Source organism: Alosa alosa, chromosome 2, assembly GCF_017589495.1.
Source record: "Alosa alosa isolate M-15738 ecotype Scorff River chromosome 2, AALO_Geno_1.1, whole genome shotgun sequence".
Lineage (NCBI taxonomy): Eukaryota > Metazoa > Chordata > Actinopteri > Clupeiformes > Clupeidae > Alosa > Alosa alosa.
The window spans coordinates 2812209-2835454 of NC_063190.1; the positions used below are offsets into that span (position 1 = coordinate 2812209).

The following is a 23246-nucleotide window of genomic DNA, read 5'->3' on the forward strand; positions in this document are numbered from 1 at the left end:
ACCAGTAGGCCACGGCTGCCCCATAAAAGACTAAAAATAAAATTTTAAAAAAGTAGGCCTATAAAGTTTACAAAAATGAAAAATACAATTTGGATAATAGAACATTTTTCATGCACTGTAATAAGAAGCCTAGTGATAACAATAGGCTACATTGCATTTTCATGTAGGCCTACTGCAATTAAATGAAGGTCTAAATTAAATGTAAACTGGACCCCAGGGTTTCCATAAAATGAACTCCACTCAAAATGGTTAGCTTGGCCGATAAGAACAACTTCCAAGCCTGACGATGGCGGTAGTGAAGATTTCAGTTTACTATCACTCTTGCGCGCAACGTCACAAATTAACCGGAACAAGAGGTGTTGTTTCCTCCTTGGCTGATGTCAGAGGTTCCAGTAGACTTGGGCTTATTAGAGGAAAAGAAGGATGTTGAAGTGGATCATTACAGGGTCCAGAGTTAGTTACATTGCGAGCAAATATAAAGAAACAGTCATTTTATATACTGATGCATCTAAGCAGACTGATAGGAAAATGGAAGTTGCTTATGTTATCCCTCAATTAAACATTGAATCTGGAACGAGAATCAATGATGATTAAGCTATATACACAGCAGAAATTATAGGACTATGGATTGTGGGTAGAGAGCAATAGAAGCAAGCTGTGATTGCGTCAGACTCTAGCTCAGCTTTAATAAGCCTTAAACGTTTTCACTTTGAGTCTAGACATAGTATATGAAATAATGCAATTAGCCAACAATATGCTTAAGTCTGGTATCAGTACTACATTTATATGGGTACCAGCTCATATAGGTGTAGGAGGTAATGAATTAGCAGATAAATGTGCGAAGAAAGCAGCAGGGAAGTCTGATATAGAGATGAATATTAAATACAGCAAAGCTGAAGTCCTGCATAGTATTCAAGGAAAGGTGGGGAGGAGCAGGAATACATGCAGAAGTAAGCAAGAAGAAGATGTGGCATCCAGAATGAGGCTAGGACATACAGGATTAAATAGAACATTGTTTACCATGAAAAAGCATGTTGATGGAATGTGTGAATATTGCAATAGTCAAGAGACCATAGAGCATGTAATTATGTATTGTCCTGAGTACCATCAAGCCAGACAAAGATTGATCTCACAACTTGGTGAAATCCAAATGACATTAAATATGAATGATATACTGCAAAGAGAATCAAATGAAGTTTGTTTTTCTTTTTTGTTTTCTTTTTTGAAGGTAACTGGTTTATTGAAAAGAATTTAGGAAAGTGTAGGTTGACCATTTGATCCACACTCCAGTCCAGATGGTGGCGGTAATGCACCAAAAAGCTGGTTGCCAACCGCCATATAAAAAAGAAGAAGAAGAAGAGGTGTTGTTGCTGCTAGACATTCTCTGGCTGCTGCAAAAACAAATGATGTCGCCACATTGACATTATGTGCAATAACAGATAACGTTAGAGTTGGCAGATAAAATGGGCGCATTTTATTGTGCTGTATGCAGACAGACCGATTTCACTGGCAGAGGGCACGTCTTTGGGAAAAGTCATCAAGCTAAACTAAAAGTGGTCCTCGTGAAGTTCTTGGAAAAGGTAACGTTGTCAGTTAGGCTTAAGTTAGGCTCCTTACATATGATGGATTCGCCGGGTAAAAGAAATGAACCCACACCAGTCTTAGGCTTTAGTATGTCTTGTGATAGCAACACGGCAAACATAATTCACCTAATGCCGTTAGCAGTCATCATCACTGCTGCAGTGCAGAAGGCTACATTTTGATGATAGGCTGTCAGGTTTCTTAATTGTGAAATTACTCTGAACATATTTGTCATGCACTTCGTTTTCTAACGGAAGGTGAAAGAAGCGAGGCGGACCATCAAGGTCCCTCAAGTGGAGAAGTTTTCCAGTACTAAACACCACTGCAACTTCTGGTGTTACTGCTGTGAGCTCGAGGTGCCAAAGCATGTTACAAATGGAAATCTCACCGTGTTGTTCGGCGGTTTGCTGGAGCACATGAGCACGTAAGCGTATCTGTTGATCTGAAATGTTTTATTAAGATTGAAAATCGCATTGAGAAGTTTATATAAGTTGGTATAAAGCTGCCTTGTCTTTCCTCAGTCCAGAGCACCGAAAAAATACACTCAAGTTTTGGTGGCAGAATAAAGCTGACTCGAAGCTCAGGGAGAAATGTATCATTCCCTCAGAGGACATTGATAGGTAAATTCATGATGCCTGACTGCTTGTCCTAATAAGTAAACTAACTGCTGGTCTCAGACAGATATATTTATATATCAATGTTTCTCTCAGGTTTAAGGAAGAGGTTGCCAAGGCTCTTGAAAACTTTGAGGAGAAAGAGGATGTTCACATCAAAGAGGTAAACTGAGCACTGATGTGGGGTTTATGAATGAGTCATATGCATTTTTTGAGCTACTTATGGTGATGCTTACATTGTGTGTTTACCCCTGTTCTTTCACAGCAAGCAGCCATTATAAGAGGCCAGGAGCAACATCGCTGTGAGGTTCTTCATGCGGTCATAGAGGTTTGTTTTTCCAGGATTCCACAACAGTATCCACATCATAAGGGGTGTTGTGTGTTCATATGTGTCATGGAATGCGATCTGTAGAATATCAACCCTGTGAGTGTGAGATCGATCTATTATTCTTTTGTGAATGCTGGATCTGGAAAAGAGGTTTTCTAGAATGCAGTATGGTAGGATCTTGCAAACCATTGTTGACTTTTCCTGAATAAAACCTAGTGTGACCCAGAACTGGAGCAATCCACTGAGCAAGCCCAACAGGATTCTGAGACCTTGGGAAGGTAAGGACACAAGACTCTAGGTTACTTTATCAATACTTTGTGTTAAGCTTAATGATAATGTAATGAAATGAAATGAGTGGCGTTCCAAAGTCACATGCACATATTTGCAACGCCCTCATGGGCAGAACAAGCACACCCTCTGAATCCCATGGGTTTTGATTGGTCAAGAAGCTCTTATTCAAGGTCTCAAGGGCAGAACATCCAGCCAGGGCCCAGCTGGGTTGGTCCAGTGGTGGAGAGTCGGTGGAGCGGTACAGAGAGCAGCTTGACTTTCATCGGCTATCAGGTAGATCTCTCTTAGTGAGTTTGTGTTACAGTACGTAGGTGTTTAAGAAGTGTATTAGAAAAGTCAATGCCATTATTTCTTATTTTTTCCCAGGACTCCTCAGGCAGTGGAAATGTCCACACAGGTGAGGATGACATCATAAAGGCTGTGGAGATTGTCTGTGATCTGTTAAAAATCATTTGATAAAATCCTAACCTTCTATAGACCCTTTCAACAATAAAAACAAAAACAATGCTTGAACGTTCTATTTGGGCCCCAATCTACTTCCTCTGCATTAAGATCACATATGGAATGTTAAAAAGGAAGTCTTGTGGGGCCAACTATGATGCTGATAATGGAACTCTCTTGAAAGGGTCTATACGTGAAGGTAGCACGCACACAGATCTTCAGGACAAAGTTGGCCAATATCTGAATGACAAAAACTGTAGACTGCATTTGTATAGCGCTTTTCTATTCAATGAAACACTGAAAGCATTTTACAAGACTCATACATGCATGCAAGAGTTGTCTAGCGGAAGTACACTTCAGTTTTTTGCCATGTAAAACAAGCATGCTAATCTTAATAATAACTTTGGGTATTGAATGATAGAAACGAGTTCACAAGCTCCACAATCATATACCGGAAAGGTCCATCCTGTCAAAGATTTTATCAATTGATAAAACTTTGGCTTTCCTTGTAGGAGCCGTTCCCCCGTGGATGCAAGAGGATCCTCAGGAGGGTCGCTCAGAGACGACAGTTCAGGACATCGGGCCATCGCTACAAGACTTCTTGAAGCAAAGTAAACCTTTACTGACTTATTTCATGCCCTGTTTACGTGGCAGATTAACCCAATTATCCTTCTTCTTTGAATGTCATACTTACACCACCAACAACTTTTCTCGTCCTATCTAGAAGAGCAAGACAAGCTAAAGAAACTTCCACCAAATCGGGTTGGAGCCAATTTTGACCACAGTTCACACACAGATCCTAACTGGCTACCATCTTTTGGTCGCGTGTGGAACAATGGTAGACGATGGCAGTCCAGGTTGGGAAACCTTTCCAGTTCCTCACTGTATTGTTTTAAAGGAATGTGATGGTGATTGAGTGATCTGCTTGTCTTCTCTCTCAGGCATCAGTTTCGAGAGGAGGAGGGGACGGCAGGCCGGCGAAAGAGAAAGGGCGGCCTTTGGGGGAAAGGTGGCAAGAGGGCAAACAAGTCAAACAACACCGACACTAACTCCCAGTAATGCGGAGTTGTTCAGTAAATGTATGCCCCTCCCCCCCAGTGGCTTAAAATCCATTTGTTTATAGTGTATAGTGTCATTATGATCCAAGCATATGAGGTCAAGATTCCTCATCTGTCTTACTTACTGGATTATTGTTTTGGTTATTAGATACTCATTACTTTTTGAAATTATTCATATGAAATGTTTTTCATGTATCATACTGTACCTGCAGTGTTTTTTTTTTTAGTTAGTGATGTCTAGGCATCAGTTTTATTGTATTTTTTCTAAAGAATGTAATGTTATGCAGTGGCAGTGTTCATTCAGATCAATCTTGAGATGAAGTGAAGAAAAAGAGGACAAGTCTGGTTTATGTTTGACATTGTATCAGTTTCAAATTTAATAGAATCTCTCAACTAAAAGTTATTAATGATTTCAACAGAAAGCCAAAGATCATAATAGTGTTCTTCATAAAATATAATACCTCATGAACATCTAGACAAAATAATAAAAATACAGGTAACATTAATATTTAGGGAATACCTTGCAGTCTTTTTTTCATCTTAGTAGTTTATGTTAAAACAATACATAAGGTGTAGAAAGCAGAAGAGCCACATTCAAGGACTCTTCTGGTGAGAGATGGCAGTGTTCATAATTACAATTTTACATTTAAAATAAACCATACACCATCATTTCATAAGCTCTGGTGTTTGTTTCTTCATATATGAAATCCAATAACTCGTGGTTGAACAGGTCCTGCAAATATGGGGACTTTTGCATGTTCGGCCAACACCGTTTCAATGTTTGTACACGTTTTTACAGATTTTTTGTTTGTCCTCGCCTGTGAAGGTGAAGAGATCTTCAGTAGCTTCAATTCCAAAGGATGCTGTGGCGAAGGATTCGTTGCCTCCAAAACACAGCTAACAAGCCATTTGTGTTGAGAAAGAAAAATGCATTGCTCCACAGCATGTTATCAGCAGAATCTGTCTGTCCGTCTACAAGGTGAACATTACTTTCAACATACCTGATGAAAAATGTTGAAATGGTGCCAGTCACATTCTAATCTGACTACTCTGTGCTGATAGCCTATTTTGGATATCCTTTTTAAGAATAAGAAGAAATCAATCATGAAACTCTGTGTGGAGCTTGAGCGTCACTATCCTCTATTCATTGGGCACTACTTGAGACGTTGTGTACCTTTGGGAAAACCCAACAATTCAGAATGCTGTTCTGCACATCTGACTGAAATAAGAGTAGTCAACATGTTCGGTCATTAAAAGCAGAGTCTGCGATTTTGGTTAAAGGCTGACATTTAAGTCAACAGCCAATCAAATTACAACGCTCACATAATATGTTTGTTTCACAATTGTTGCGACGGGATTGAACAGATCGCTAGCGAAGCATGCGGAACATGCGCTGAATTTGACAGAAATTGTATTGGCCTAAAATCGCCTTTACCTCCCTTTACCTGATTCAAGATGAGTCTCCGCTGTAACAGACATCCCAATAACTATTACCACATCAAATGAGCACATTGTCTTCCTTAATTCCTGTGTTTACAATTCAGTGATTGATGGTTATTGAGGCCGAGGAGAGATATATGATCGTGTCTTATCAAAGGCTTTTTGTGGTGGAAAGAGGCCATTTATTACAGCTCCACTCGCACCCAAACCTTTTCTTCCTAGGCATGATATTGTGCTCAATAACAAAACATTAACATTCAAGGTATTTCATGTGGAAAAGGGCAGATTAGGTCACCATACATACAGTGCAGCATGCATGACAATATGGATAAAGATTGTTAACATAATCCTCATGAATGTGTTATGCTGTGCTTATTAAGTTGTTACGTAGTCCTTATAAAGGACAGACTACTAAAGGAGTTACGTCTCGGTAGAATTGGGTGATATAGACACAACTGAGGTCATATTTGAAAAACAATTAACTCCTGACCTCTTTTTTTTCAGTTCAATATGAAATCTGGGACAGCATTATTCAGCATTTTGTTTCTGATTTGGCCTTGTAACAAGTCTTTATATCAGTGACGAATTCATAACTTTCTGAAGATTTCCCTTTCATGTCAACAGAGGCCCTGTTGAAACTCTCTACACCATTGGAGAGAGGGATCAGCGATGTGAACAGGCCCAAGGAATGGCAGAATAGACTAGAGACCATGGAGCACAACAGTCTTCTCCCTATGTGCTAATACAGCTGGTTCAAATAAAATGGGAGAAGTCTCCTGAAAATCACCAGTGAGTTTAGGCATCAGGAAATCTCAACATTCACATCAATTCCAATAAATATAACCCCAAGATCTCTGAGAAAGCAGGCTACGCCGAGTAACTTGAATTGGTAGATGTGCACAGAAGATGCTCGCAGGATGCGCTCCTCCGTTTGAGTGGAGGATCTGGGAGGAAGAGCGGAGGGGAGTTGGAGAGGACGTGTGACGCACTACACTGCCATCTTCCGTGGCTACCTCCTCCAAGCGGACTGTGTCCATGTCAGTGTGTTAACACAAGGGAGAGGGGGGAGGGCACGCTGGAGAGGAGTGTCCACCACACACACCCCCGACCTCCCACGCTTGTCTTTCCAGCCAAGAGCAGAGGAGCGTCTCCCTGAATCACTAACTCTGGTCTAAAAGAGGAGAAGAACAAAGCGGGTTTGCGTAAAAAAACAATGATCTCAGCCAGAACTGAAACATAAGCTCATCTTAAGAAATGACAGAGACAATCTCCCTTTGGTAGGGAAAAAAATAATTTGGTAAATGCTTAAAAAGTCTGCACACTTCTCCAATATTTGACTTTTTTAGAAAAGTACCTTTGCTCTCCACTGTGTCAGTAGCTGCTTCGGCGAGGCTTTGGCGAAGTTCGTGATACTTTATCTCCACCTCCTGCAAAACAAGTTTTAGAAACAAGCTTGTTGGGCAAAGGCAGGGAATGGAACAGATAGAACAGCTGATGGACAGATGAACCAATTCAACTCCTCCTCAGAGCCTCAAAGCTGGAAATACAGGGTGGCCCAAACCTTGAGGTGTTGCAGGTTGGCCTGGAGCAGGCGGATGTGGGTCATGACCTGCCGGCTGAGGTTGGGTACGCCTGTTGTCTGTGACGATGAGAGGAGCTTCGTCACATCAACATCCGAGTCGGCCCCTTGGATGTCATCGTCAGTGCTGCTCTCCTCAAACCCCCCGTATCCCTCTAGGAGAAGAGCTATCACAAGCATGACATTTTTGTCATTTGGATGAGCATTTATTGATCATCTGAATTGTACGACTTAATTGTAATAAAAAAAATTGGGGCTAACGGTTTTATTGTCTCTCTTTAATTTATGACCGCAGTATAGAATGCCTCATCATAGTTTAATAATGCACATACATGAACATCTTTTCAAAAAGAGCCTGCTATGGGCATTTAACACTAGAATAAAAATCACATTGAAGCTGCAATGGCAGAGCAACTCGCTAGAGTTTAAATTAGATTCTGGATTTAACTCACTTTACTGAAACAGTTTCACAATTAAACGGCGGCTTTTGTTCCTAAAGTTCAGCTGATTAAATCAGCCTCTGGCTATGCCCAGGTCACTGAATTCAGATCAGCCTACCCTAACAAAAGCATGAGTCCAACAAATATATACATACTGTATGAACAGAGATAGAAGATTCTCTCACCGTATTCGGGCGTCTCAAATAGGGCTGTGTTGGTAGACGGCAACTCTGCGGCTGCTTGCGAGGGCGCTGTCCTCTCAGAGCTGTTCTCTGCAGGTGGTGCTGGGCCCCCGTTGTCCTTGGGGCCTGGCGGAGGTGCGGACATGTCCGTGTGCTCCCCTGCCCCCTCGGCCCGCTCCCCCTCCTCAGCACTCATGTGGGTGATGAGAAGCTGCCGCAGCGCTGCCACTGCAGGATGGACAGAAGGGCCAGCGGCCACGTCAGCACACACAGGTGTGGGATTGCTAACACATGCTCTGCTTCTGCTGTGTTCATAGCAATGTTTTCGCTGAAGCTTAGGTCAGCAACTGCACATAATGACTCCTTCTAATAAAATATTGTGATAAGAATTAATAAATGTAAATCTAAATATACATGTATGTAAACCTATTGGAGACAAAAGGCATTAGTCCCTTTTTCGGGACCAATGTATTATTTCTCACAGAGATAAATAATGGCTTGTGTTTGCTGTGCTATCTAACTCAACCAGCAGGGGGCATACTCACATGTTTTTAGGGCCTCATCAGCTCTGGAGGAGGGAAAGCCAAAGGCCTCAGGCTCCTCATCGTCCAGAACAACCGGCGGACATGACCCAGGCTTGATAAAGGCCTCTTTGTCAGCTAAGTCAGTGTCTAGGAATGGCCCCTCTTCCTCCAGTGGCACTGTTAGTGACTCCTCTTCCTCCTCCTCATCTTCTGACTTACTGCTCTCAAAGGGGTTGGACCCAGGAGGAGGCGTGTCCAGAACCCCCTGGGTGGATGCTACGTCTTTTTCTGTGACGCATGAGGAGTAAGAGTGGGCAGGCATGAAACATTAACAATCTCTACTATGCCAAAGACAGACAGTAACAGAGACTTACAGGACCAATCACATCTATTACAACTATGTCAACATACAGTACATACTAAACGTATTCTCATGAGACAAATGAAACAAGCAGAACAGAAGAGCGCTCAAGGCCAGCAGATGGAGTGGTTTACCTGGGGACTGGATGCTGCCGGTCGAGATGCGGTCGGAATCTTTGTTGAGTTTCTGAACGCCAGCGGAGTTGATCATCTCCACAGTCTCGCGGTCACCACTGGTGGACCAGTCACAAAATCATGCATCAAATTTTACATATGCAATCATTTTATTTTCAGTATGCGTTAGAGATGGTTATAGACATATTGATTATTAGGTACACAAAGTACCCTTTTCCAGGCATCGAGTCCTGCAAAGATGCTTAAAATTGACTGCATTCACAGTTAATGTCTGTTTCACACTGGTGCATTATTATGTCAATTAAAATCATGACAGTCAATCATGTTTTTGTCTTCTACAAGGGAACTCATTAGTCCATATTGAAACGTGCACGTGAGATTAATGTGTCAAACTGCCTGCTACGCAAGACTCAGCCACAACCAATAGAAGTCCAAATCAGATACTGTATTAGTTAGAGGACCACCACAGCAACTAGTAGATGCAGACACTCACTCGGTCTGGGGTAGAGGTATGATGTTGTGCTGCTTCATCTTCATGGAGTCTGCCCTCTGGGTGATGAGACACTGCCACCTGCAGGTAGAGCAGAGCACAGCAGGATGAGCACTCACAGGATTGAGGATCGTGTACTATCAGCAAAGTCCTGATATGCAAGTCCCCCCATTTGGCGGCCATCTTGGTAACGCACTTTGGGCAGTGAATGGGGAAGCATACAGAAAGAGGTGGGATATATGTGTAGACAACTGCCATATTGGCATTACAAACTAAGCTCATGCATTTCTATGGAGGATTCTTTAAGTGCTGTGGCTGATATCAGTCGTTGAGAAGCAGCACAGGTGAGCAGAGTGCTAGCGAGCTGTGGCACTTTACTGTATGGGATGGGTGCACTACTGGTGTACTACTGACACTCACGTTCTCTGCTCAGACACGGTCTGTGCCATCAGCTCATAGATCTGGGCACCGCTGTCCGACATGGACAACACGAAGAAGGACTTGTTGTCTGTCAAATGAAAAGTTACAGTATTATTTGACTTAATAGAACTTTCGGAAACAAATAATAATACAAAAAAACCTCCATGTGATTCCCCCTTCCCACCACCTTGTCATGCACATTAGTGTTTATTCTAATTGTGTGGTTGCGGCGTGAGCTGCTCTGACCTGTGGCGACGGATCGCACCAGCACGGTGCTGAGCTTGATGATGGGGCTGAAGATGTGCTTGGTGTCGGCCGTGCCGGCCAGGTTCTTGCTGTGGCACTTGAGGATGAGCCGCTCGTCCTGCCTCTGCAGCAGCACCAGGATGTCCTCCAGCAGCAGCGTGTACAGCTCTGCACACACACACACACACGGACACACGGACACACACACACACACACACACACACACACACACACACACACAGACACAGACACACACACACACACACACACAGACACACACAGACACACACACAGACACACACACAGACACACACACAGACACGCGGACACACGCGGACACACGCGGACACACACAAACACACAAACGGACACACACAGACACACACACACACACACGGACACACGGACACACGGACACGGACACACGGACACACGGACACACACACACACGGACACGGACACACACACACACACACACACACACACACACACGGACACACACACACACACGGACACACACACACACACACGGACACACACACACACACGGACACACACACACACACGGACACACACACACACACACACACACACTCAGTAACAGGGACAGGCAGTGACCCACCTCAGTATTCACTGCATGAGACTGTTTTGCTCCATATTTTTGTCGGTTCCTGTTCTTTTCTATATGTGTTGATTTATTTAACATAGGATGTACAACAATGTAATGTAAATGAAAAGAATTGGTGTAAAAATAGATGTTTCATACTTCATATATTTGCTCCTACGGTGTATATAAACAAATCACTGACCCTACAGAAATACTACACACACTTTACTATGGCTACTTATGGCTAACACACAAGTGATCAAGTATATCAGGCTATTCAATTGGGACACACATGCAAGGAATTTGAAACAGCAGGAAGGAACTATTCCTTTCAAGAGATACCAGGTCTGGCAGCATGACACAACTAAAAAACATTTTATTCACCGCTGCCAGTGGTTTGGGTCATACCTATTGTCTTGTCTTTGTTGACTTTCCATGACAGTGGCCCTTCGTGCACCAACTTCCTCTTGGTCAAGTCCAGATTCTACCCCGAGAACAATAACAGAGCACAGCAGATGTTAACGGACACACAGTGAAATGGCATTCTGGAAAGAGCCTGGTCTTAACTTGAGTCATCCCCATTTCCTCACCTTGAACTCGGAGATCATGGGATTCTCACTCTGCTTAAACGAGGATAGATCCAGCCGTCTTTGGTAGTCCTCCAGTCTCTGGGATGAATAAGGCAGACATGCAGTTATGATAAGACCAACTTACTAAATAGTAGTAGTAGTAATAGTAGTAATAGTAGTAGTAATAATAATAGTATTAGTGGTAGTAGTGGTGGTAGTAGTAGTAGTAGCAGCAATAGTAGTAGTAGTAATAATAATAATAATAATAGTAGTAGTAGTCGTAGCAGTTGTAATAGTCGTAATAGTAGCAGTAGTACTAGTGGTAGTGGTAGTAGTAGTAGTAATAGTAGTAGTAATAATAATAGTAGGAGTAGTAGTAGTGGTGGTAGTAGTAATAATAATAGTAGGAGTAATAGTAGTGGTGGTAGTAGTAATAATAATAGTAGGAGTAATAGTAGTCATAGTAATAACCTGTTTGTTCTCGGCCTCCTTCACCGCCTGGTTGACGTGGTTCAGGATATTCCTGCAGCACTCGGCAGCTCTCTTGACTTTGTCCTTCTCCTCCAGGTCCTCTGTTTACCACACAGGCAACACAAGCGTAAGTAAGACCCAGCTTTGGATAAACACGCTAAGTGGGGTTTGTGTTTATTGTCACGTGTTAAACTAACAGGGCAAATATGGAGTGGTGTAAATATCAATAAGGATGGAAATGCTGACTCTGTGGTGCATAAGAACACGGAACATGGAACATATGTGGAGTGCTTTGCGTAGCGTACGCTGCAACACTACGCTTTCACCCTTTATCAAACACAAACTGGCTACACCAGACATGACATATGAGCCGGACGTGATGGCGTATGCACCCTAGAGGTTTGAAAAAAAAGTGTCTCCATTCTGTGTGTAGTGTGGCCCTGCTGTTAGGAGCCGTGTGTGTGTGTGTGTGTGTGTGTGTGTGTGTGTGTGTGTGTGTGTGTGTGTGTGTGGGCAGCACCGCACCGGTGTTTCTGGCGATGTTCTCCAGCAGCAGAGGGTACTTGGTGAGCCGCATCATCTCCATGGGGATGATGTCTTTGAGCTGGAGCCGACGGCACAGCTGGTTACTCTCGGCCTCCTGTGGACGCAAAGCAGTCGCCCGGGTCACACACACCATCAAACAGCAACCAACAAACAGCATGTGGGGGCCACTGTGGCGTCACTGGCTGCAGTGGTCACGGCGGAGCTGAGCTGGAGTCTGACCCCGGAGATCTCCCCATCCCACCCCATCTCTCTCTCCTACTCGCTTCCGGTCAGGCTCTCCACTGCCCCATCAATACAGGCAAACAAATATACTAAAAAAGGAAACACCATCTACTAATCATTCATGTCAGCCACCCTACAACCCACAACAATGATGAAGACAACCTGTCCTTCCATATTCAATTCCATTTATGGCCATTCAGGTCATTTAGTAAGGACTAAATGTAATCAAAAGAGACATTGATTGGTTGCAGCATCGGAATAACCTTTACTAACAAAAAACAAGTGCTTTTTACCAGATATGCCTCATAGAAGTTCTGAATAACAGGCAGGCTACACTAGGCAGAAAACGTCCGTTTGCAGAGCGTATGCTACAATAATTAGCTTTCTCTTTCATCAATGAAACTGGCCAGACGTGATCGCAGCGTGTACACTCGAAAAATTAGATCAGTCTTCTAAAATATTTGTTACACTCCGCGAACGGAATGCTTGAGTTACGTGCCTGGTGTAGGCCACCTGTAAGAGTCACAGGATGCGATTCTTCTTCTAACTTTAAAAGACTACAACTCCCACATCTCTACGCTGCTGTCCTCCAGGTGAGAATGGCTCCCTGCTCACCTGCATGAAGGAGGTGAAGCGCTGGTCTTTCTTCTGCCTGCTTTTGATGAGCTCCAGAGCAAAGGGCTGATTACTGCAGAAGGTGCCCACCGCCTGCTTGATCTTCTCCTCCTCCGTCCCACTGAACTGTGAAGAGAAGAGAGCGCCCAACATCATGACATGGATACATGCACTGATCAATGGGGAGAAATATTTAGTGAATATAAATACATTGAATAAAGTAACTCAAATGTACAGAAGACACATGGATATGCACATCTCTCATGTGAATGTATACTTTTGACAGGAACAAACAGGACTAGACATTGATCAGAGAGTCTTTCTCACCCATGTGAGCAGATCATCTCCGATCAAACTGATGACTGAACTTTCATTCTTTTTCCGGGTGGCCATCATCTGTTCTAATATGGAGGCTAGGAGACATGGAAAAAAAAACCTTTTCAGACATTGGTTTTGGACATGGTGATAAAAAGACAACAAATGGGGCAGTACTGCAACAGAAGTGTGTGTTTTGTGCCATCAGTTCTAACCATACTTAATGGCATCTCATTCTATGAATGTCAGTGTTTCTACACTCTGACTACTCTGTGTTTGCTATCATGTCCTGCTCTTCATACTCTCCCAAGCTCATTTAATGGCTAAATAACCAAATCTTCCTTCTTGATATACAGTACTTTACACATACACGTACAATACCACACACTTGCTCATTTCCACTCTATTGCTCACGTTGTTCATGGCAATCTAAAGTTACACAGACTCAATGCCCCAGTAAAGGAGGACTTGGGTACCGTGTAGTTGGACGATCTCCTCTAGGTTGGTGAAGATGTGCTTGACGTCGCCTGGAGGGAGGATGCTTTCTCTGCTCAGCTTCTGATAGAACACGTTGTCAAGGACACGCAGCATACGCAGGTGAGTCCTCTCTGTATAGAACAGCTCTGCGCACACACACACACACACACACACACACAACACATTGTGTTAGATCACAAAGAAAACGCTCGTACTCTGACTATATATAGTACAAAATGAATATTCTGAAGTCACTGGTTCAGCTGTAATGGTAATGAATAATAAGATGCTTAAACAAGAAAAGTGATCTGAATAAAAAAAGATATTTATATTTAAACAAGAAAACAAGAAAAGTGATCTGAATAAAAAAAGATATTTATATTTAAAGTCCAAACATCACTTAGATGCACTGGGTTGGAAATCAAAGTGAATGAGGCGGTTTGATGCGCAAGACACGAGCACAGCACGGCACGCACCGTAAATGACTTCTTGCCGCTTGATTTCCTGAGAGGCGAGTCCCTGCAGGATCTCTCGGGGGACTGACATCTGCCAGTTGGAGGGGTCCTGCTCCAGCTCCACCTCACCACCCTGGTCATCCTCACTGTGGACCTCGCCCGAGCCAAGCGGGTCCATCCTGAAGGGACCACACAGCATTTAAAACACCAACAGCAACATCTGCAGCAGCAGCATCCACAGCTAGACTGGCAGGCTAATACTCCTACAAATAGTTTCCATACAATATGATACAAACTATAGAAGATGCAACTTACTTATCAACAACCCACAGCTGCACTGGCAAACATAGGGCTTAAAGACAGACAGATTTCTGTGTCTGAAGTGATTAGACATTTTTGAAGCCTTTATGTAATTATCTTCTGTCATAGTTCTGACGCAATGCCCAGGAACTTTCAACTCTGACATACAATATACCCCACTAGAAGCAACTCATACAATATGATAGATGTATTATTAAATATACTAATTACTTAACCACGCACATGTTTCATGGTTCATATTCATCAAACTTCCATGGCAAAGAAGCTGAGACTGTTATAGTCTATAAAATGTAATCCAAATGTAACATTATTTTGAAAATAAATAAACATCGAAAACTATTCTATCTAGATTACTATCTATGTTTTTGCTGTTCACAAAATATCTGTTCATGTTTCGTCCAACAGCGTCTTAAGACTGCGAGTGAGTTGCGGTAGAAACGCAGGGTGTGGTTGCTAATGGCCGAGAGTCCGAGGCGGGAGAGTGCGAGGAGGGAGAGCCTTACCTCCTGGCTGGCTTCGGCGTGCCTCCGTCCTGGGTCCTGTGTGCAGGAAATCACAGAAGGGTTAGAGTCTCATGCCAGATGGGTCTAATGAGCCCTCCTGACGGAGGACTTAAGCGGAGCAGTGGTCATGCAGTCAGCCAACAGAGAGAGCTCCGGCGACCTCTTAACTAGTGATCCACAGAACAGTCCCTCTCCAAATGAGGCCATTTAGAGAGTATACGAGTGGAAAACAAAGCAGGGACTCAGGATAAAGTGTGTGTGTGTGTATATATATGTGTGTGTATGTATATGTATATGTATATATATATATATATATATATATATATATATATATATATATATATATATATATATATATATATATATATATATATATATATGTGTGTGTGTGTGTGTGTGTGTGTGTGTGTGTGTGTGTGTGTGTGTGTGTGTGTGTGTGTGTGTGTGTGTGCTAACCACAGTGACACGGGGAACATATTTAGCCCAGAGTTCTCAAAGCAATAACAGCAGCAGAGATTTCCCGATCTTAAGGACAAACTGTGTTGAAATGCCTGTGTCTCTCCAGCTAAAGAGAATCTGGTATAAAACATTAAAACAAGTGGTGTTAGTGTCAGCTAAAGTTGCTAACTACTTTTTAAAAAAGTTAAAGTTGCTAACTACTTTTTTTAAATCACACCTTCATTCCCCAAGCAAGCCCCACGCCCTGCAGCACCATCCAGTCTAAACTCTTATATTGCAGGTATTCTAGCTTAAAGGAGAATACACATCTGTGGCACTCAGATCTAGCAGACAACAGTGACAAGTGGTTAAATGCAGTGAGGAACAGGTAGCCTAAAGCACAGGCAGGGTGAATGTGAATGTGAATGTGAATGTGTCTCCAGGCCACGGAGTGGTCAGCAGCACGCCAGGCGTGTAGGTACCTGTCCGTCTCCGGCTCCTCCTCCTGCAGCTGCTCCAGGGCACAAGGGCCAAAGTCAAAGTGGGTGCTGGCGCCCGGCGTGGATCCGTCCTGGGGGTCACCGAGATGAACGCCGTCCCCGAGTCTGGCCTGGGCCGAGGAGGGGGTGGAGCCTGCACAGATCAGAAAAGACTGCGTTAGAGACAAAAGAGGAGAGTTTCATGGAGAGTTTAACACTCACTGCACATCAAGTAACCTGCTCGCCTGCTGTTCCACAATAAACCCAGCTCTTCAGGTAGGCCTTACAGCCGCCGCCTTCTTTATGGCATGAGAAGAGCAGGGGAAGAACAAGGCTTACAGTTTGAAAAATAAATAAACAAACAAACTCATTCTGAATCATTGTAAGGAGAAACAGGCCCATTAGTTTTAGAAGGAAGACCATAGCAGAATGAAAACAGCAGCGGGACCATGTAACAAAGGGCATGTGGTCAGATCTCTGTGTGTATGTGTGTGTATGTGTGTGTGTGTGTGTGTGTGTGTGTGTGTGTGTGTGTGTGTGTGTGTGTGTGTGTGTGTGTGTGTGGGAGGGGTGGGCAGTCAGGCTCAGGACATCAAGACAAAGAAAACAAAACCAGGGGACAACATCTCAGGGGAAAACTGAATAGGAGGAAGCATGAAGCTTACCCAAGGGATAGTGAGAGAGAGAGAGAGAGAGGTAAAGGGAGGTATAGGGAGAGAGAGGGGGAGGGCCCATTGGTGGATGTTGAAGGGGGAACAGCTGCTCACCTGAGTCGGCGTCGCGGCTGGTTGCGTCCGAGCCCTGTGCAGCGGGGGCACTGTGTGGCGGGGAGGTCATGATGGTGCTGACGTGTGTCGTGTCCGAGCCGTCACTGGACTGGCTGCTACGGAGGCGTCCTCCTCCCAACCCCGCTGGCGCTGACAACGGCGACGATGAGTCGGACTGGTCAGTAACGCTGAGCGCCGGCTGCGAGAGCTGCTTCTGAGGACGCTGCTTGTTCATCTCCATGGCTTTACCGACTGAACGCCCCAACACACACACGCACGCACACACATGCACACGCACACACACACACGGACGTGCACACACACACAGAACAGACACAAACACACGGAGGAGAAATGATGGTGAGCGAAGGGGGGAAAAAAGGCAAAAAAGGCAAAGCAGGTCTGTGGTCAGTCACTCAGGGAGGAAGCTCAGAGCAATGCCCCTGTACAGCAATCTAGACATCAGAGGAAGCCAGGGGAGGAGCTGAGGGCTGGCCCCTGCCGGACACGCTCAACATATTAGCACACACTTGACTGGACAGCCATGCATATGCAGACAGAAAAAACCCGATACATGGCAAACAGTTGGAAATGACCGCACACAGGAAGAGAAACATTTCGCTGGCAGTTAGATGACAGGAGCTGCATTTTTTGTGTGACGTGCCTCTTAGAGACTAATGCTGAAAGAAGAGGAAGTGACTCTACAGTATTCCAGACGGCTACTTCCTTTACACGCCTGAAAATCCCCCCTCAAATTCAGAAGTAGTCACCTTCTACTCAAAGGGTGGGTGTGAGCAAATATTTTTTATTTTTTATTTTTATTTTTTAAAAGTTTGCATGGCAGTTAATCTGTGAAAGTTCCAGTGCCAGAGTGCTTACTTGAGGGTGGGTCGATGCGACTGGGCCGTCTGGGAGGACCCAGGAAAGGGGGGAATCTGGCCTTCTTCACCTTCTCCTCACCTTCCTTCTCTGGCTTGATGCCCTTCACCTTTCAAAGGAGCACAACAAGCACTGTTACCACACAGTGCCCAGACAGGTCTGTCCCCAAGGTGCCATGGTGCTGTGTTTCTTACAAGCTTCTCATATCACTAAACACAAGAGATTCATATAATGAGGTAATCACACACACACACACACAAAACACACAGAGAGAGAGAGACACACACACACACAAACACACAGAGAGAGAGACACACACACACACACACACACACACTCCATATTGAGGGCAGTGGGGGTGGCCTACTTTGATCTTGGGCAGGTTGAAGTTGATGCGTTTGGGTTTGGGCTCTAGGCCTCGCGGCTCCTTCACCTTCACCCCCAGGTGCTTCATGTAGGTGAGGATCACATACTGCATCGTGCTGCTGTAGGCCAACCCAAAACAGTCATCATCACATCATCATCACATCATTACATCATCATTACAGTCGTCAGCTTACATTTACATTTTACATGTATGCATTTAACAGACACTTTTATCCAAAGTGACTTATAGAAAGAGAATAACATTCAAGCTATACATTCAGGTATAACAAGTGGACAGCTAAAACAACAGCATTAAACATAACCCTGTCTGATATAAACTACACATGTGTCATTACTGCACTAATGATTAGAGATAAAGAGTTCCAAAACCTGATCTCTCTGTAACAAGTATATAACACAATTCATTGATTGGTGATGAATATTACATACAATTATTTAGGCTGTATTTGTGCATTTATTTACTCCCACAGCAAGATTCATCACAGAAATGTCAGTACTATGAGAGCCAACCAGCAGAAGGAGCTAGTAGTATCCATATAGCCTAGTCAATCCAATACAAAAAGCAAAAAGCTACACAGAAGACAGATTTGAATAAAAATGGCCAACATAAACACTAAAGCTATTCTTGTTGATTGTGTGCATGATGATGACTGTAAGGCCTTCTGATCTACCATCTGTGCAGACCATGCAACTCTACCCAATACTCTTCTGTGGGCGAGGCAGGGCATATGTCACACTTATGGTTCAATGGCTAGATTATGAACACTGAAACTAAAAACAAGTCTGCTTCTAAAGATAGTGTAGTGTTAGTATAGCTGACTGATTCACTGTCCATTTCATTGCTTCAAGGAGACAAAACAATTAGCTGCACACCTACAATGACCCATTTCACCAAAGATGAATCAGTTTAATAAATATACATCAACATAACAATAACATAACAAAAAATAACAAGACATCAGTTCATAAATCAATACTATACCGTAATTTCCCAACTATTAGCCGCGGCTTATACATTGATTTTGCAAAATTTCTTCAGCTATGAGGTTAATACACGGGGGCAGTTAATGTGGTATTAATATGGTTGTTTCTTTTAACTTGCATAAAACACTGTCCTGCGGCTTATACACTATGCGGCTAATAGACAGGAAATTACTATAATTACTTGTAAACATTTAGATTCATTAAAGTAAAGATGAAATGAAAATGGGTTTAATACAAGTGAAACTGAAATGGTTTCGTTTGGCAATGTGTGCACAGTAGAATTTATATAAAAAAACAAAAAACTGCTTACCACTTCTCCTCCTCTGTGGGCTGCGACGTCAATCTGAAACACAACACAAGCACACAAACAAGTCAGAGGCATTTCACTTCCATGGCATTAAAGTAAGGATGTGTCCCTACGGTCAAGAGATGGGCATTCTTCACATCTACCTTCACATCAAAGCAGAACATGTGAGAGCAATACCGACATGCTCCGACTCACATGATGAACACAAAACAACTGAAATACCCACAACTGAATGCTGAGCTGGTGATGCTATCTGGACGGTGTGGGAACGAGTGTCAAAAGTCTATCAAACCATCTTAATCTCCAGTTAATCTGTCCAGTTTGTCATGTTTAGGCCTGGAAACATTCAGCACACAAGCCACCAGTGACCTGAAAATGCCCCCACCAAAATCCTGAGAGTGCATGTGTGCGTGTGTGTGTCTGAGAGTGAATGAGTGTGAGAGAAAGACAGTGTGATCGAGTGAGACAGAGAGAGAAAGAAGGACAGACAGACAGACAGACAGACAGACAGACAGACAGACAGACAGACAGACAGACAGACAGACAGACAGAAAGAAAGAAAGAAAGAAAGAAAGAAAGAAAGAAAGAAAGAAAGACAGAAAGAAAGAAAGAAAGAAAGAAAGAAAGAAAGAAAGAAAGAAAGAAAGAAAGAAAGAAAGAAAGAGAAATGAAGAGATGTTTTGCATGATAAGACCCCATTTCAAAAGAGCCTAGTTAACATCTTCACTAATATACTATATCTTTTACCATCTCAACCCCGGGCCTATGTTTTAACACCCAAATATTAAGAGCCAATCACTATCTGGCCTGCAAACATAATGGGCTCTGCTTTGTAAACGCAACATGCAATATGAACACGCTTCCTGCTGCAGAAACCTTGCAGTGAGAACAGTATAGTATAGGTATATATACTCTTTTGATCCCGTGAGGGAAATTTGGTCTCTGCATTTTTCCCAACTCCGGAATTAGTGAAACACACACAGCACACAGTGTACACACAGTGAGGTGAAGCACACACTAATCCCGGGCGCGAGTGAGCTGCCTGCATTAACAGCTTTCGGGGAGCAGTGAGGGGTTAGGTACCTTGCTCAAGGGCACTTCAGCCGTGCCTACTGGTCGGGTTCGAACCGCAACCCTCCGTTACAGGTCCGGTAAGAACCAGTACTCCACCGATTGATGCTTGATTGTGCCCTGCGATGTGTCAAAAAGGAGGAAATATTGGTATCACTGCTTGTTGGGGGCAGCCGTGGCCTACTGGTTAGCACTTCGGACCTGTAACCGGAGGGTTGCCGGTTCGAACCCCGACCAGTAGGCACGGCTGCCCCCAACAAGCAGTGATACCAATATTTCCTCACAATCAAGCATCAATCGGTGGAGTACTTTATTTAGTAGTGCCTCTTAACACTTTAGAGGAACATGACAGATGCCGTCTTTAAATAACAGTGTGATGTTAATGGGGTTTTTGTCAAAGCACTGCAAAAAATGAATTCTAACCAAGTGTTATTGATCTTATATTAACATTAAAAAAACTATTTGGTATTGTTTCTAGTATGAAGAGACTTACCTAGCGCCCTCTCAAAAGATAATTTTGACTTAATTTAAGAAGACATTAACTTATCTTGATATAAGATTAATAACACTTGGTTAGATTTTGTTAGATAAGCAGTTTTTGCAGTGAGCATCATGGAAATGTATGACATTAAAAGAATTCAATTAGTGGCCACTGCCCCGGCCATGCCTGCGTGCAACATCATGCCAACAGTATTAGATTAGCAACGTAGTGTCTAGTATTTCCTTAGCCTTAGTTTGTGCCTGGTGGTACTAACACATTGTTTGTCTCATAGCAAATCGTACAAATAAGAGCAAGAAATTAATTAATAACAAGAAACCTGTGCTGGTTGGCCACAGTCCTGCTAGACAGAAACAAACTAGACCAGCCAATCAGAGTGTCCTCCAGACACGAGACCTATAACTACCTGGGCCATACATTTAACATCACTGGAGAATGGAATCAACAAGTGAATGACATGGCACATCAGTTTATGACCAGACTGGACCTCATCCACGCAGCACCTCTGACCAGACTGGACCTCATCCACGCAGCACCTCTGACCAGACTGGACCTCATCCACGCAGCACCTCTGCGTGTAACTTTTAAACTACAAGCAATACGAGACATAGCATTTTCTAAAATTCAACACCTTTTTGCAAATGTCCATATTCCACAGAAAGTACTGACGTGAAATGGACAACAAAACTGTAAATATGGTTAGGAAATGGCTGTGTCTTAATACACATTCCACCAGATGTTTTATCTTCCAGAAAAAACAGTTCCAAACTGCATGTGGGAGTATACCGCCACAAGACAGTCTCACCTCACCAACATGCTGAATTGTGACGACACCAGCGTGAGGCAAATGGCCAGAGCATCCTTAATGCTGGATTTTAAGAGACGGAAAGTGCTACATGCATGCAGTGGGGATGACAACTTCCTGGGCTTTAAAAGAAAGCCCAACGGAAAGCTTGATGGACAAGCACAGGTGGTAAAGTACTGCTCAATTTCAGCCATTATAGGAAGCATGTTTATTTGGAAAAGGAGATGTTTTCTGTACCCCTGAGATTGTATTGTCATACATAACAATGTGCTGATGTGGTTTAATCTGTTTGATCATTCAAAACATTTAATTCCTAATGAAACTTTACTTGTAATGTGGAATTGAATAAAGTATGTAAAATGTGTGTGTGTGTTGGGAGGCTACTCACAGCACTTCCTCGATCTTGGAGATGATGTGTTCAGCACAGGAGCGCTCCCTCTCCAGCGCAACGCGGTTCCTCCCAGTCTCTGCGTCCAGGCGTGTCAGCTCAGCCTCGCCCAGCGTCAGGCCCATACTGCGCTTCTGCCTGTCGGTCCAAAACATACACACACACACAGAGAAACACACACACACACACACACACACACACACACACACACACACACACACACACACACACACACACACACACACACACTCTCTTTACAAAGCTGAATGTCTGCTCAGTCAAGTCAAGTTGAAAGCAACCAGGCATCACACTGTGTTCATGTTCTCTGTTGACCTACAATATGTCTAGGGGTTCTGTCAGTGTGTGTGGACACTAGGGGTTCTGTGAGTGTGTGTGTTTAGGGGTTGTGTGAGTGTGTGTGTGTGTGTTTAGGGGTTGTGTGAGTGTGTGTGTGTTTAGGGGTTGTGTGAGTGTGTGTGTTTAGGGGTTGTGTGAGTGTGTGTGTGTGTGTTTTTAGGGGTTGTGTGAGTGTGTGTGTTTAGGGGTTGTGTGAGTGTGTGTGTTTAGGGGTTGTGTGAGTGTGTGTGTGTTTAGGGGTTGTGTGAGTGTGTGTGTGTTTAGGGGTTGTGTGAGTGTGTGTGTGTTTAGGGGTTCTGTGAGTGTGTGTGTTTAGGGGTTGTGTGAGTGTGTGTGTTTACCTGAAGTCTTCCAGGTTCTTCTGAATGTCTGTCAGGAGGGTGTCCTGAAGCAGCTGCACGTACTGCCTGTGAGTCTCCTCTGGGAGCAGTTCTGCTCTCCTTTTTTCTGAACACACACACACACACACACACACACACACACACACACACTTACTAACTATGCTATGCACTGGGGGCTCACATAAAAATGAACGAAATTCACACAGACTCATCCCTTAATATTATGCACTATACACGTTGAATTCATCAAATGATTTGCATGCATTTATTGACTGCAGCAATCAACGGCAATGCTACTGTTCCATTGTGAGTGC

General features: G+C 43.5%; 2 protein-coding genes across 5 annotated transcripts in view; one reads left to right on the forward strand and one right to left on the reverse strand.

The window, feature by feature from the left end:
* The first annotated feature begins 1358 nt into the window (after positions 1 to 1358).
* Positions 1359 to 4990, forward strand: cenatac (centrosomal AT-AC splicing factor). Of its 2 annotated transcripts, none has more exons than XM_048230393.1 (11): positions 1359 to 1580; positions 1839 to 2005; positions 2103 to 2201; positions 2292 to 2358; positions 2461 to 2523; positions 2740 to 2801; positions 2970 to 3087; positions 3181 to 3211; positions 3768 to 3866; positions 3980 to 4112; positions 4197 to 4990. In XM_048230393.1, the coding sequence occupies exons 1-11, from the start codon at positions 1464 to 1466 to the stop codon at positions 4312 to 4314; spliced, it is 1074 nt and encodes a 357-aa protein (XP_048086350.1). In that variant the 5' UTR covers positions 1359 to 1463; the 3' UTR covers positions 4315 to 4990. The 2 variants fall into 2 exon arrangements, with proteins under 2 accessions (XP_048086350.1, XP_048086357.1); XM_048230400.1 differs by having other exon boundaries at positions 2973 to 3087.
* Positions 4660 to 23246, reverse strand: part of arhgef12b (Rho guanine nucleotide exchange factor (GEF) 12b) — a 49724-nt gene continuing 31137 nt past the window's right edge. For all 3 annotated transcript variants that reach the window (XM_048230375.1, XM_048230382.1, XM_048230366.1), the window contains 25 exons: positions 22933 to 23038; positions 22235 to 22372; positions 19475 to 19507; positions 18161 to 18278; positions 17794 to 17902; positions 16915 to 17166; positions 16151 to 16301; positions 15231 to 15266; positions 14428 to 14585; positions 13951 to 14097; positions 13487 to 13572; positions 13160 to 13285; positions 12302 to 12416; positions 11777 to 11877; positions 11327 to 11404; positions 11145 to 11220; positions 10130 to 10297; positions 9884 to 9971; positions 9467 to 9544; positions 8974 to 9071; positions 8500 to 8766; positions 7958 to 8182; positions 7315 to 7499; positions 7108 to 7180; positions 4660 to 6924 (listed from right to left, as the gene is read on the reverse strand). In XM_048230375.1, the coding sequence (XP_048086332.1) occupies positions 6914 to 6924; positions 7108 to 7180; positions 7315 to 7499; positions 7958 to 8182; positions 8500 to 8766; positions 8974 to 9071; positions 9467 to 9544; positions 9884 to 9971; positions 10130 to 10297; positions 11145 to 11220; positions 11327 to 11404; positions 11777 to 11877; positions 12302 to 12416; positions 13160 to 13285; positions 13487 to 13572; positions 13951 to 14097; positions 14428 to 14585; positions 15231 to 15266; positions 16151 to 16301; positions 16915 to 17166; positions 17794 to 17902; positions 18161 to 18278; positions 19475 to 19507; positions 22235 to 22372; positions 22933 to 23038 (3023 nt within the window). In that variant the 3' untranslated portion in view covers positions 4660 to 6913. The remainder of the gene's footprint in view (positions 6925 to 7107; positions 7181 to 7314; positions 7500 to 7957; positions 8183 to 8499; positions 8767 to 8973; positions 9072 to 9466; positions 9545 to 9883; positions 9972 to 10129; positions 10298 to 11144; positions 11221 to 11326; positions 11405 to 11776; positions 11878 to 12301; positions 12417 to 13159; positions 13286 to 13486; positions 13573 to 13950; positions 14098 to 14427; positions 14586 to 15230; positions 15267 to 16150; positions 16302 to 16914; positions 17167 to 17793; positions 17903 to 18160; positions 18279 to 19474; positions 19508 to 22234; positions 22373 to 22932; positions 23039 to 23246) is intronic.